At 42.9% G+C, this 13,187-nt stretch overlaps 1 protein-coding gene across 1 annotated transcript in view; it reads right to left on the bottom strand.

Annotated features, from left to right (window-relative positions):
* Positions 1-13,187, bottom strand: part of ANO2 (anoctamin 2) — a 323,597-nt gene that overhangs the window by 152,628 nt on the left and 157,782 nt on the right. Inside the window, exons 13-14 of the mRNA XM_058559006.1 lie at positions 8,516-8,527; positions 8,179-8,289 (exon numbers count right to left, since the gene is read on the bottom strand). Of these exons, the coding sequence (XP_058414989.1) occupies positions 8,179-8,289; positions 8,516-8,527 (123 nt within the window). The remainder of the gene's footprint in view (positions 1-8,178; positions 8,290-8,515; positions 8,528-13,187) is intronic.

Genomic DNA, 13,187 nt, shown 5'->3' with positions numbered 1-13,187 from the left:
TGTAGAAGAAGCCAGCCCACATGGCACTTTCCTGGCACACACTTTGCCATCTCCAAATAAACTCCCGCAACTTTGAAACCCACTATCTATCTTTGAAACTTTTCTGCTCTTGGCTATCTGCTTTACTCTCACATCTCTGGAGAACTTACGAAGGTTTTTATGCAGCAGTTCCCAAACTTTCTCTGTCCACCGTACCCTTAATGTCTCAGTAATGTCCACATAATTCCCCTAGACTAAAAGAAATACTTAATAGGTCCATTTGTTGGCTAGTTAAGTCTAAATAACTTAATAAGTATTTATGTCCTAACAACTGAATGGCCATTTGGGAAAAACATACATATAAATCGAAAGAAAAAATAGTATTTTATTTCATTCTCAACCCTAATTTCTTATTAAAAGACGTGCTCATCTGTTGGACACTCTCCAACTTCTCCAACCTCAGAATCAGGTTGGACACGTGCACTCTCCCCGCCTGCTCCACAGTCAGAGCTTGTGCAGAACCTGTACCACAACCACGGGAAACCCAGCTTCACTGAGACACGATGACGCTGAAAGGGGTATCAAGCCATCTCACATTGACACTGCTGAGGTGGCACTGCATGTGTTGCTGACAGAGGTGTGGACCCAGGTTCAAGCCTCACCTGAGCTCTTCACTGCAGGAATATTCGGCAAATTAAGTCCTTTCTGTTCTCTGTGTTTCCCTTTGCCAATGAGGAAACCTCGTAATCCCTAAGAAGAGTCCAAGAGAATTACTTAGAAGCATTATTATTTTTTTTTTGACTCTCAAATGGTCATTAAGTCATTTACTGACTTCAAAAGAGGGGCTGAGGGCACTTTACTCTGTTCCACAGAACATTCTGATAAACCACCGAGGGCCTCTGTGGAAAGCCTGGGCCATATCCCCCTGGTCTAGAGCGAGAGCCAGACAGAACCCATCCACCCCTGCTCCAGGCCTCCCTTCTCCCCCGCACTCTGACAGTTCTGAGCTTCCTGTTGCTGGTGTCCCAGCCTCCTCCTTGTCAAAGGCCCTACAATTATGCATAATTTATGTCTGTTTGTTGCGCTTGCCAGAGGCATCTGTCGTAAATGTTTCAATACTTTAACTTTAGATGAGTATTCTTTTAAAATAATTGTCCCCAGGGTGGTGCGCTGAACAGTAAATTAACACCCATCTATCACAGGCCTCCTCTTGGCACATGTTCTAGCTTCAATGGTCCACATAAAACATTCATTAAATGTGGCACCGCAGGCAGCGCCAGGCCGTGATGGGAGGCCAGGTGCCTGCACCCACGCTGGATAAACATCTGGGTGACAAGTCCCATGAGGTAAACTCCTGGGACTAGTTAAATAGGATTTTGTATTCAAGTCCTTTTAGTGATATGTTTTATAGAAGAAGATTCTTTTTAGACTCACTCATGCCATTTCTCCAGCTTGCTACACGCTCTTTGTTCCTCGATGCAAAAGAATGTTTTTCCCTCCTCTTTGAGGCCTTCAGTTATCTGATCTCACCTGTGTCACTGCAATGACACCATCACACACACACTAACCTGCACTTTCACGTGTGCTCACACCATTAGCCCACACCCCTTCACTCACAGAAACATTCTCAATAGCTCAGGAATGGTCTGAACAACTGATCGTTCACATATCCATTCATTAAGTCACTGGTCAGCATTCTTGTGCTTTTCGCCAAATTTTTATTTCTATTCTCCAATAGCCTCTCAACTCCCCAAAGCAAGGACCTGGCTTAAGTGATCTGTGCCTTGTAGGTCCTGAAGTTATGCTGACTTATTGACGGGACTTTTGTGCCAGTCCTTTGCCACTTGCTCTCAGATCTACTCTCTGCCATTCCGTTTCTCTATCTGGTGTTGAAGGATACTAACCCCTGGAAACAATATTTCCCAGAAAAACTTATCAACAGCACTTTGGTTAGATTTGGCCAATGGGGGCACAGATATTCGACTGTAGGGCAGGAGGGGGAAATTCAGGGTATTTCTCCTCCAATGGCATCTCCAGAAATGGCTGCACCTCCTGCAGGGTTCCAGCACCCACTGGTGGTCCCACTTCCCCCTGGGTTCTGGTAACACCACCTCCCTCCCTGTCCTTCCAGTCCTAAGAGTGGTAGCAACTCCCTGCTGTTGCTGATCATCCCATGTGCCTCAATTTCCCCAGTTCTAACACCTTTATAACTACTTCCTCGTATTATTTTTCCTTTATCGAACTACGTGAGCTTTATTTTCTGACTATACCCTGAATAATACAAAGTTTATTGAAAGAAAGGGAGGCATGGGTTGGAATTAGGAAAGGCGGAGTGAAAGGACAGAGGGATGAGAGGCAGAGATCAGGACTGCTCCCCAACCCTGCCATTGACAAGCACCTTGCCATCTGTACTCAACTTAGAGCTTTATCATCCTGTACAAACAAAGAAAAGTCCTGCCCTGGAGGGAAATTTGAGAAGACCTCCAAATCTGTCCAGGACAGACTATTCCAGAAAAGATTCAAACTGATTTAGGGACAAAAAAAATGAGCCTATTCTTTTATTAAAAGTTCCAGACTCTATATTCTTCATTGGAAACACAATATATATTTGTGCTTATATTCCTGAATTCTCCCTACTGTCTGTTGAACCTCTTGCTACAAACTGAGCTAATTCTACTCACTGTTGTCCTCAGTGGACATAGAGCATCACGCTACCACAATTTACACAAAACCACCAAAGAAAATGTCGGGTAGCAAATTTGTCTCATACCCATCTTTCCAATGAATACCACAGTCCTTCCTGCCTTTAGTATAGGAAAGAGAACCCAGCGTGACTTTTTAGGAGTATTGGAGGATCTGTTGGGGGAAAGCGTTTGAGAGAAAGAGGAACATAGTGGTCAAGAGCGTTGCTCTCAAGTTAGACCACCTGGCTCATACTCCAGCTCTGCCACATATTAGCATTGAGCAAGTTACTCATTTCTCTAAGCCTCAGTTTTCCCATCTATGAATTGGAGGTAATAATGGTCTCGAGACTTAAATGAAATAAAGCCTTGAATATAGTGAGCTCTCCATAAATACTTCCTATAATTTTATCGTTATTACCATCCTCAAGAAGCCCACGTCCTTGAAGATCATAAGAGTAGATATAAGAATAGCCAAATTACCACCATCTGCCCCCCAAAGTTGTGGGCTAATGACCAACATCATCTCTCACATCGGCAAAGAAAATCACAGACTCTCAGAACCGCAGAGGCTGTAATCCAATCTTCCCATTGACAGCTGAAGCAGAAGAGATCCAGAGAAGGGCTCAGCTACCTGATGAAAGCACCAGGAACCTGCCAAACTTTGGGGCCATTGCCCCTCCCCAATGTGCACATGTAGTTATCACCTCATTACAGTAGAGAACATTTCATTTCAGATCAGCATCATGTTGATGTGGTGAATTGTTCTCCAGGAAGCTTTAAAGACAGAGTTAAAAAGCAATGGGCCACAGTTGGCAACATGCTTAATGGTGTAAGGCTAATTTTTTTCTCCTAAGATAAAGAACGATACAAGGAAGTCTGTTCTCATCACTTCTATTCAATATTGTACAAGAGACTCTAGTCAGAGCAATTAGACAAAAAAAAAAGAGAGAGAGAAATAAAATGCATCCAGATCAGGAAAGGAAGAAGTAAAGCTATCTCTAGTCACAAATGACATGATCTTGTAAATAGAAAATCTTAAGGAATCCACTAAAAACTATTAGAATTAATAAATTAGTTCAGCAAAGTTGTGGGATACAAAATCAATATACAAAAATCAATTGTATGTCTATCTACTAGCAATGAACAATCCAAAATTGAAATTAAGAAAAGAATTACACTTGCAATAGTGTCAAAAAGAATAAAATAATTATAAACAAATTTAACAAAAGATGTTCAAGACCTGCACACTAAAAATATAAAACATTGTTGAAAGAAATTAAAGAAGATCTAAATAAATAGAAAGATATATTATGTTCACAGATCAGAAGATTTAATATTGTTAAGATGGCAATACTTTTTTGTGTGTGTGTGTGAGGAAGATCAGCCTTGAGCTAACATCCATGCTAATCCTCCTCTTTTTGCTGAGGAAGACCAGCTCTGAGCTAACATCTATTGCCAATCCTCCTCCTTTTTTTCCCCAAAGCCCCAGTAGATAGTTGTACGTCATAGCTGCACATCTTTCTAGTTGCTGTATGTGGGACGCAGCCTCAGCATGGCCGGAGAAGCGGTGGGTCGGTGCGTGCCCGGATCCGAACCCAGGCCGCCAGTAGTGGAGCGCACGCACTTAACCGCTAAGCCACGAGGCCGGCCCAATACTTTCTGAATCAATCTACAAATTGAACTCAATCCCTATCAAAATCCCAGCTTGCTTTTTTTACAGAAATTGACAAGCGGATCAGGAAATTTATACAGAAATGCAAGACACCAAGAACTGTCAAAACAATTTTGAAAAAGAAGCACATTCCCAATTTCACATTCCCAATTTCAAAACTTACTACACAGGTGGGTGCGGTAATCAAGACAACGTGGTATTGGCATGAAGATAGAGATATAAATTAATGGAATAGAATTGAGTGTCTAGAAACAAACTCTTACATTTATGGTAAATTGATTTTCATAACGGTCTCAAGATAATTCAATGGGAAAAATAGTCTTTTCAACAAATGGTGCCAGCACAACTGAATATGCTCATGCAAAAAAATGAATTTGACTTTTATTTACATCATACACAAAAATTAACTAATAGACCTAAATGTGAGAACTAACGCTATAAAATTCTTAGAAGGAAACCTATGAGTATATCTCTATCACACTGGGTTAGGCAATGGTTTCTTAGATATGATACAAAAGCACAAGTAACAAAACAAAAAACAGATAAATTGAACTACACCAAAAACTTTCGTGCTTCAAATTGTACCATCAATTAAATGAAAAGACAATCCACAGGATAGAAGAAAATATTTGCAAATCATTTTATCTAATAAGGGATTGGTGTCCAGATTATGTAAATAAATCTTACAACACAATAATAAAAAGACCATTAACCCGATCTTAAAAATGGGCAAAGGATTTGAACAGACATTTTTCCAAAGAAGACATACAAATGGCCAATAAGCACATGAAAATATGTTGAACATCATTAGTCATTAAGGCAATTCTAATTAAAATCCCAATTAAATACCACTTCATACAACTAGGATGGATAAAATAAGAAAGATAGATAATAACCAGTGTTGGTGAGGATGTGGAAAAATTGGAGTTCTCATACATTGCTGGTTGGAATGTAAAATGGTGCAGTCACTTTGGAAAATAGTATAGCAGTTCTTCAAAATGTTAAACATACAGTTATCATATGACCCAATAATTCCACTCTTAGGTATATATCCAAGAGAAATGAAAACATACTTCCACACAAAAACTTGTACACAAATGTTCAGAGCAGCATTATTCATAATAGTCAAAAAGTGCAAGCCATTCAAATGTCCATCAACTGATGAATGGATAAATAAAATAAGGTATATCCCAAAAATGGGACATTATTTGGCAATAAAAAAGAATGAAGTACTGATATAGCTACGACATGGATGAATCATAAAACATTTTGCTAAGTGAAGAAAGCTAAAGGCCACATTTTACATGACTCATTTACATGAAAGTCTAGAATAGGCAAATCTATAGAGACAGAAAGCAAATTAGTTGCTTCCCAGAGCTTGGTAACTATTGGGTATAGAGTTTTTTGGGGGAGTGAAAAAAAATATTTTAAACTTAGATTGTGAGGAAGGTTTCACAAATCCGTGAATATATTAAAATTCACTGAATTGTATACTTGAATTTTGTGGTATGAGAATTAAATCTCAATAAAGATGTTAAAAAATGGACATGATATCTTTTAAATTAAAAAAGAAAAAATTAGTGGGCCTTGGGGATCAGGCAGAGCTGAGTTTGATTACCAGCTCCCTACAACTAGCTATGAGGTCTTTAGCAAGTTCCTATACCACTCTGGGCCTCAATAAATGGTAACTTTTTTCCCTCAAAAGGAAAGAAAGTAAGGAGAGATGGGGATATGCAGCCTCAGGGTTACAATGATGGCAGAGCCAAGGTGATCCTGTGGGAGGAAAGAAGCATATCCAAGACCCTCAGCTAGACTTAGATTCTTATTCCCTGTCTATTCCTCAAAAGAAAGTGCCTCTCCTAAATACGCCACACATGATGGTGCCCCCAAAGCCACGTCATGCAGTGGGTATTGACCTCAACTCCTCCTGCAGGCAAGCGTGGCATCCCTCCCATCAGAGAGCAACATGTGCTCCTCCTTTCATCTCCCACCTTTGGCGACATTTACAGAAGAACAGAAGCATCCACAATATTAACAACCAAGTGAACACAAGAAGGATGCTGACAATCAAATTTCGGGCCATTTTTATCTTGCACTGCTCATTTGGGAAGGTCATTTTTCCCCAATTGCCCATAAGGCATTAGATGTTTTGAGCTTTGCATTCTCAACAGTGTAATGAAATAGATGTTGAATGTTAAAACATAAACATATGTATCATTCATAATGCATTCAGATGTTTTTCAATTATTCATGGTTCCTGAAAGTTATCTGACCTATCATGCATATATATGCAAGCAATGTTTATATTAGAACCACAGCCTCAATATATGCAATTCCAGCTCCTTGGCATTCCCGTCTAAGGAATTAAAATTAAATGAGTCAGTGGTCAATAAAAGTTACATGTGATTTCCATAAAATCATCCGTTGTATATTGCCCTGGGGTGGAGAAAGAAGGTTGCATGGAGTTGCCGAAGCTGACGGAACACAGAATGCTTGCTCTCTGATGAGGGTGGTGGTGATGATTAGTCTTTCCTAAGAATGAATGCATTATTTCCCTGAATAATTTGTGGTCTTGGATTTGAATTTTCATCTAGGAAAAAAATAACTCAGAGGGCCACGCTCTTTCTCTTCTAAGTTCTGTTTTCTTAAAAAAAATGAGCCAGTGTTCTGGGCTCAAAAACACCACATTCTTCTGTTTTGGTGCTTGAATAAATTTACATGTTAACATGAATGGTTCCAACTTAAAGAATGTAAAATTAAATGAAATTTGAATTCAAATCCAAGATGGAGAAAAGACACATGTAAAAACAACAGATTTTCAATCCTGTTGATTTTTTTTCAGGAACCAGATTAGGAAAGACACAAACACAAACACACACATACACTCTCTTGGTTTCAAAGAAGGGTGGCACTCAGAGGAGACAGGCACTGCCAAAGAGAAGCCCACCACGTACCCCCACTCACACACACTGAGGATTTACAGATCACAGCACAGATTCTGAAGCTCTATTTCAATGTCTGAATGTCACCATAAAACTCAGAAATACGACTCAGAAGACATGTTCACCATCACGTTCCTACTTTTAGAGGCCCACCCAGATAAGGTGAAACGTAAGGGACATTGTATGGGGATCTCAAGCAAATGCAGGCATGGATTTGTCTCTGCCAGCCCTAAGAACCATTTCTCGCTTTATCCTTTGGGTGACTTCCCCATTGCTCTTGAAGGGCAGTATCGCATAGATGTTAGGTGCACAGACTGTCAGAGATGGATCTGGGTTAGAATCCCAGACCTACCCACCATTTATTGGCTGGGTGACCTCTGACAAATGACTTAATCTGTGGACATAAATTTTTTCATTAGTTGTCACTTATATAACAATAGTGCCAGCCTCATATATTTGTTGTGAGAATAAAATAATATAATGCATTTAGAACAGTGCCTCGCCCAGAGCAAGCATTCCATAAGGGTTAGTTGTCATTTTGCAGGTGTGGCACATCACACCACACCACTGCGGGTGGTGGTTATTATTATTAGATATTTAGGTAATGGAATCCAGAGGAACCAGGCCTGAAACTGTTTCTTTCTTCTCCAATCTGCTCTCCCATTTTGTCCAGACCCTACTACCCAGGAAAGAGACACAAATCAAGCCACGGCAAAAGCCTGCTACCCGTGAGCTCTGACTGCAGGACAGTGAGAGATGTCATGCTCTCATTCCATCCTGACCCACTCCTGTCAACCGCTTCTCACAACCTGGTCTCTGCCCACGAAGGCATTTCAAATGAAATGACAACAGGATCTTATGAAATAAAGAGGACGGTGAGCGACAAGCACCAGCATCTTACCTCATCCTCATTCTCAGTCATCTTCATTCCCAATTTTTGGACAACCGACTTGTCACTGTCCTTTAGCATTTTCTCTCGAACTTTGGCTTCATACTCAGGCCGGGAGTGCTCCTAAAACCCAAGAGTCAAAGAGTGGTTAGTAAATAGGCAGAAGAGCGACTGTGGCCTGGGGGTCGCGACCAGACACCACAAGTACAGTGAAGTCAGGACTTAGGATCGGATGCTATTGGATGTGAACTGCCACACCACACACAATCACAAGGAGTCTAGACCAGGAACACAATCTAGGGGAGAGAGGGGAAACACTCAACACTTGTTACCACACTGAAAACCAAACCTGGGCACGTTCCTGGGGATGGCGCCAGTGTTGAGAAAGGAGAGAGCACACATTAACTGGGCAGCTGATACAAAGAGAAGCCACATGCTTTGCACAGCGTTTGACCAAAGGCAGAGGGATGCATCTGGTCATACCGCCAACTACCCTCAGACCTCAAACTTGAAGTTTCAATGAGCCAAATCCCAGCTGGAGAAACAGATGTGCCCAACAGCTGGGAGTTAGAGCAATGACAAAACTTCTTCCCTACTCCTTTATTCTGCAAGATAAAATGGCGACCGATAAACATCAAAGTTAAAGGTGGCCATAGGGAATCTTAACACTCACTTGCCTGGACCTCTTTCCCATACAGCCTAGGTGAATAACTTATTGGCAAGTACACTAATGTTCATAGGTCATCACTGGGCCATTCAGAAATACAAACCTGAATAGTGAGTCACCAGGCATGGAAAAGAGCACCCAACTAATCAAGAAGACCATGGTCAAATCAATGCAGATGCTGACCAGGAAGATGCATGACTTACTTCAAAGAGAATTTAACAGTGTACACCTGGCCTCATTGGCAAGTCTTCCCTGCAGCTTCCAAGGACAAATATCTACAGATGTAGGGACTTCATGTTCCTACATCATTTACTGATAACTCCTATGCAGGGATTCAGGTGCTGGCTCACAATGGACTCAGGCAACACACATTTCCTAATTGCTGCTCATAAGTCCCAGATTCCAAAAGGCAACAAGCTAGGCTCCTGACCTGTCTGGGGCTTTCCCAAGACATGCCACGATGTTGGAGAGAAGAAACCACGCACTTTACTAATAAACACAACCAATACAACAGGAGGTGATGCTATCAAGTGCTTTTAAGGCCCTCCATCATCACCCAATTTCCAAGGATGCATCAGTCCCACCTCTTCCAGGAGGCCTTCTGACTGCTGCAACCTACCTGGTGGGGTGTCCTCTCTCTCGGATATCCTAGAGTTTTATAGCTTATACCACACATAGCTCCTGATTATGTATTTTTCTTTTATTATTTCCTAGCTGTTTTGCATGTGACAGTCTTTTTATCCTAATACAAAGATTTGCTACCTGGTCTGTATTATTTTGTGTTTCTTGCAGTAATCAGCACCATATGGAGCATCCAGAAATCTTTACATGCTTGTGAAGTTCACTTGATTTTGTCTCTCACCTTCATCCATTCTCCAATACAGCATTTCCTAGTACGTGTGCCAAGAGAGTTTTAGCTAAAAAAGGATTCCAGGGTCTAAAAGATTGGAAAATATCACACAATCTATCACCTGAGAGTCAGAATGAGCATATTAAAAGCTCTGAAAAGTTCTACGAGAAAGACATTTGCTTAATTTTCTTAACTCATTATTTCCCACAAAACTCCTTTTGCCTCCAACAATTAATGTCCTGCAGGAATACTTTGAGCAATGTGGTTTGACGTTTTCCGCCATGGCCTCTGAAATTTGGTTGTGTTCCTTCTATATTATTCCAATGAAAGATTTTAATTCAAAAACAACAACAGTATCTTTTTGGTGAGTACCGTAATGTGGGTTCTAAAACCCTTCAAGCTGGAGGAGCTTCTACCCTTTCATATCCTGCCAAGGGGCTGAGGAACCTTCCCAACTGAGTGGCAGGGAGATCTCTTGGAGTGCTCCTGAACCCCCCTGGCTTTCCAGAGACATGCTATGGAGTGTCTCCACATCCCTCTAGTCATGGCTGAGGCCCACCTCACCCCACACTGGGCCCCAGTTCAGACGCCCTCCTCTGTGTAGAACAAGCAGAGTGTTCTTGGCACATAGACAGGAGACCGAGACTCTCAAAGCAGAGTCTTAGGCTGCTCTACATTCCAGCTGAAGCAGGTCAGACAAAGATCTCCCTGTTTGCAGCCAAGAAGGTCGGGTGAGGTTACAGAATTCCTCAAAGTCTGGGAACTGGACAACTGAGCTCCTGGACAAAGCAGAATCTAGGCATTGTGAGGGTTGCTCCAACACACTCAGCCATGGGCATGTCATCCTTATTCCTGATGTTCCCCAAACATGGCTTCCCTGGATAAGTGGCCTGATGCCAAGTCATCACAAATACATAACTCCTCCCACCAACACTCTGGGAAATATTTCTCAAAGCTACTTCCACTGGGTTGGTCTCTTCAGGAGTTGGTCTGAAAGAAGGACCCAGGCCAGTTCAGGACCAGCATTTGCTGATCTAAAGAGGTAAATCCAGAGATCCATTCGACAAAGGGTTATCGAGCACCTACTGTACTCTGAGCTCTTTTTCAGGCTCTGAGACTACAGTACAAGGTCCCTCCTCTCATGGAGCTTATCTTCAAGCAGAAGAAGGTGACAGTAAGCAAACAAACACAAAAGAAACTAGCAGATGAGAGGGCCGGCCCAGTGGCGCATGCGGTTAGGTGCGGGCACTCCACTGCGGCAGCCCGGGGTTCGCCGGTTAGTATCCCCGGCATGCACCGACGCACTGCTTGACAAGCTATGCTGTGATGGCATCCCATATAAAGTGGAGGAAGATGGGCACGGATGTTAGCCCACGGCCAGTCCTCCTCAGCAAAAAAAGAGGAGGATTGGCAGATGTTAGCACAGGGCTGATCTCCTCACAAAAAAAAAAAAAAAAGAAAGAAACTAGCAGATGAGGATAAGAACAACAGAAGATATAAATCAGGATGGCTGCTTCAGAATAAAGATTTAAGGAAGGCCAATCTGAGGAGGGTAATGTGTTTGGTTGGGATGAAAAAGCCAAGAAAGAATAAGCCATGCAGAGACTGGAGCATTCTAAGCAGAGGGAATAGCCAATGCAAAGACTGGAATGAACCTGGGAGGGAAGGGAGGCCTATGTGGCCGAAAGGTCTGAGCAAGGAGGAGAATGACATGTGCTGAGGTCAGGAAGGTAGGCAGAGGATTTTGCTTCTTATGTGATGGGAAGCTGTTAAGGATATCTAAAGCTTGATGTGTTAGACAAGGGATGGCAGAGAGATGGAGATCTAAGAGGTCCCAGGAATACCTGGGGCCTGACAGAAGCTAATCAGGCAAGAGAGGCCCACTGAGCTGAAGATTATCCCACTCCAGAGCAAAAGACTCTTGAGGTCTGGCAGGCCTTCCTTCAACAAGCACAAACAGTATCCAAAGGAGTCTTTCAATAGTCCCTCAGCAGTGTCCCAGCTGATTCCACTGGAAGGGCCCTTAGGCAGGGGCTGCACTGACCCAGGAGGTTGGCTCTTGGTTTGGTTCTTCACTTCCTTCCCTGTCCCAGCAAGAATGCAGTCTCCAGTCTCCTTGCCCTTCTCCTGGTTTACAATCTGGACTTGGGCCCCCCTGCTTATTCCACCCCTCCTGGAGTGGACTGCATGTTGGGGACACCCCAGGTGGGAGGAACAAAGGGTGAATGGGCTTCAGTCTATGTGTGAGCTAGCACTCTCCTTTCCCCTGAAGAAGTAAGTGTCTCCTAGTGAAGACCGCAGGGAAGAATAATGTCTTAGGGTTACAGACAGCTGGCCATGGGAGCATTCCTGATATTCTTGATAGCGGGAGATGGTGTCTGGTTAAAATAGAAAAACTTCTGAGGCAGCCCAGTGGTGTAGTGGTTAAGTTCATGCATCCTGCCCAGGGTTCGCAGGATCCCGGGTGCAGACCTATGCACCGCTCATCAAGCCATGCTGTGGTGGCATCGCACACACAAAATAGAGGCAGATGGGCATGGATGTTGTTAGCTCAGGGCCAATCTTCCTCATCAAAAAAAGAAAAAAAAAAGAAAAGAAAACTTCTAATCATGGCCTTCAAGGACCACTGCCCCCGTCTCCCCAGCACCCAAGTAATGTCTTCCATCCTCTTGCTCCTCATGTGAATGTAGGTTAAACCTGCCCAGAACACTTCATATAAGTCCTAGGACACTCATACAAGTCACAAATACCTACCTTTCCTGCCCTCTATGCTTTCTCATGACCTACAGGAGACACAGACCAGTAATCAGCACCCCCTGACATGGCCACCAGCCTATATTTGCTGTTTTGGTCCCCACTGCATCTCAACCCCTGCTCCCTGTAGCCAGCTAGACTTCCCAGACACCTCACCCGTTCTGACCCACACCTCCGGCGTCTCCAGACTGAGGCTTCTGCTCGCTGTTTCCTCCCTATGGGCCCCTGTTCTTCCCTTTGCTGCCCATGGAAATTCAACCAGTCTTTAAAACGCTAATTTTTTTTAAGCATTTCTTCTTTCTATGTTAGCCAGAACACTACTGTATTCTAAATATTTACAGGCCAGACAGCACCAGAGAGGAATGTGACCCTTTGGAAATCAGAGACTATGCCTGAGGTAGTTCCATATTCCATACCAAAACCTGCTACATAGTAGGTCCTTAATGCATATGTACAGATTGAACTGAATTTTAAGTGTTTGATATCCTAGCCCAAAATATAAATACATTAAGGGAAAAGACAAGGCTCTCTTCCCTTGCTCTCAACCATGCTTGGCCCTGGGCTTGCACACACGGGGCACATGAACCATGCTGTAGAACTGACCAGCCTTGCAGGAACCTCACACAGAGAGCCCATCAGGAATGTCTCCTTGTGCTATGAGTAAACCCAGTCTTGGCCAGGCCACTCTCAGCCTGCACATGAGTTCCTCAAATCAAGTACCTCCCATGAAGTTACCATGGCTCATTGAGT

The sequence above is a fragment of the Diceros bicornis genome, chromosome 17 (assembly GCF_020826845.1).
Source record: "Diceros bicornis minor isolate mBicDic1 chromosome 17, mDicBic1.mat.cur, whole genome shotgun sequence".
Classification (NCBI taxonomy): Eukaryota; Metazoa; Chordata; class Mammalia; order Perissodactyla; family Rhinocerotidae; genus Diceros; species Diceros bicornis.
This window is presented reverse-complemented; position numbering and strand designations above follow the sequence as displayed.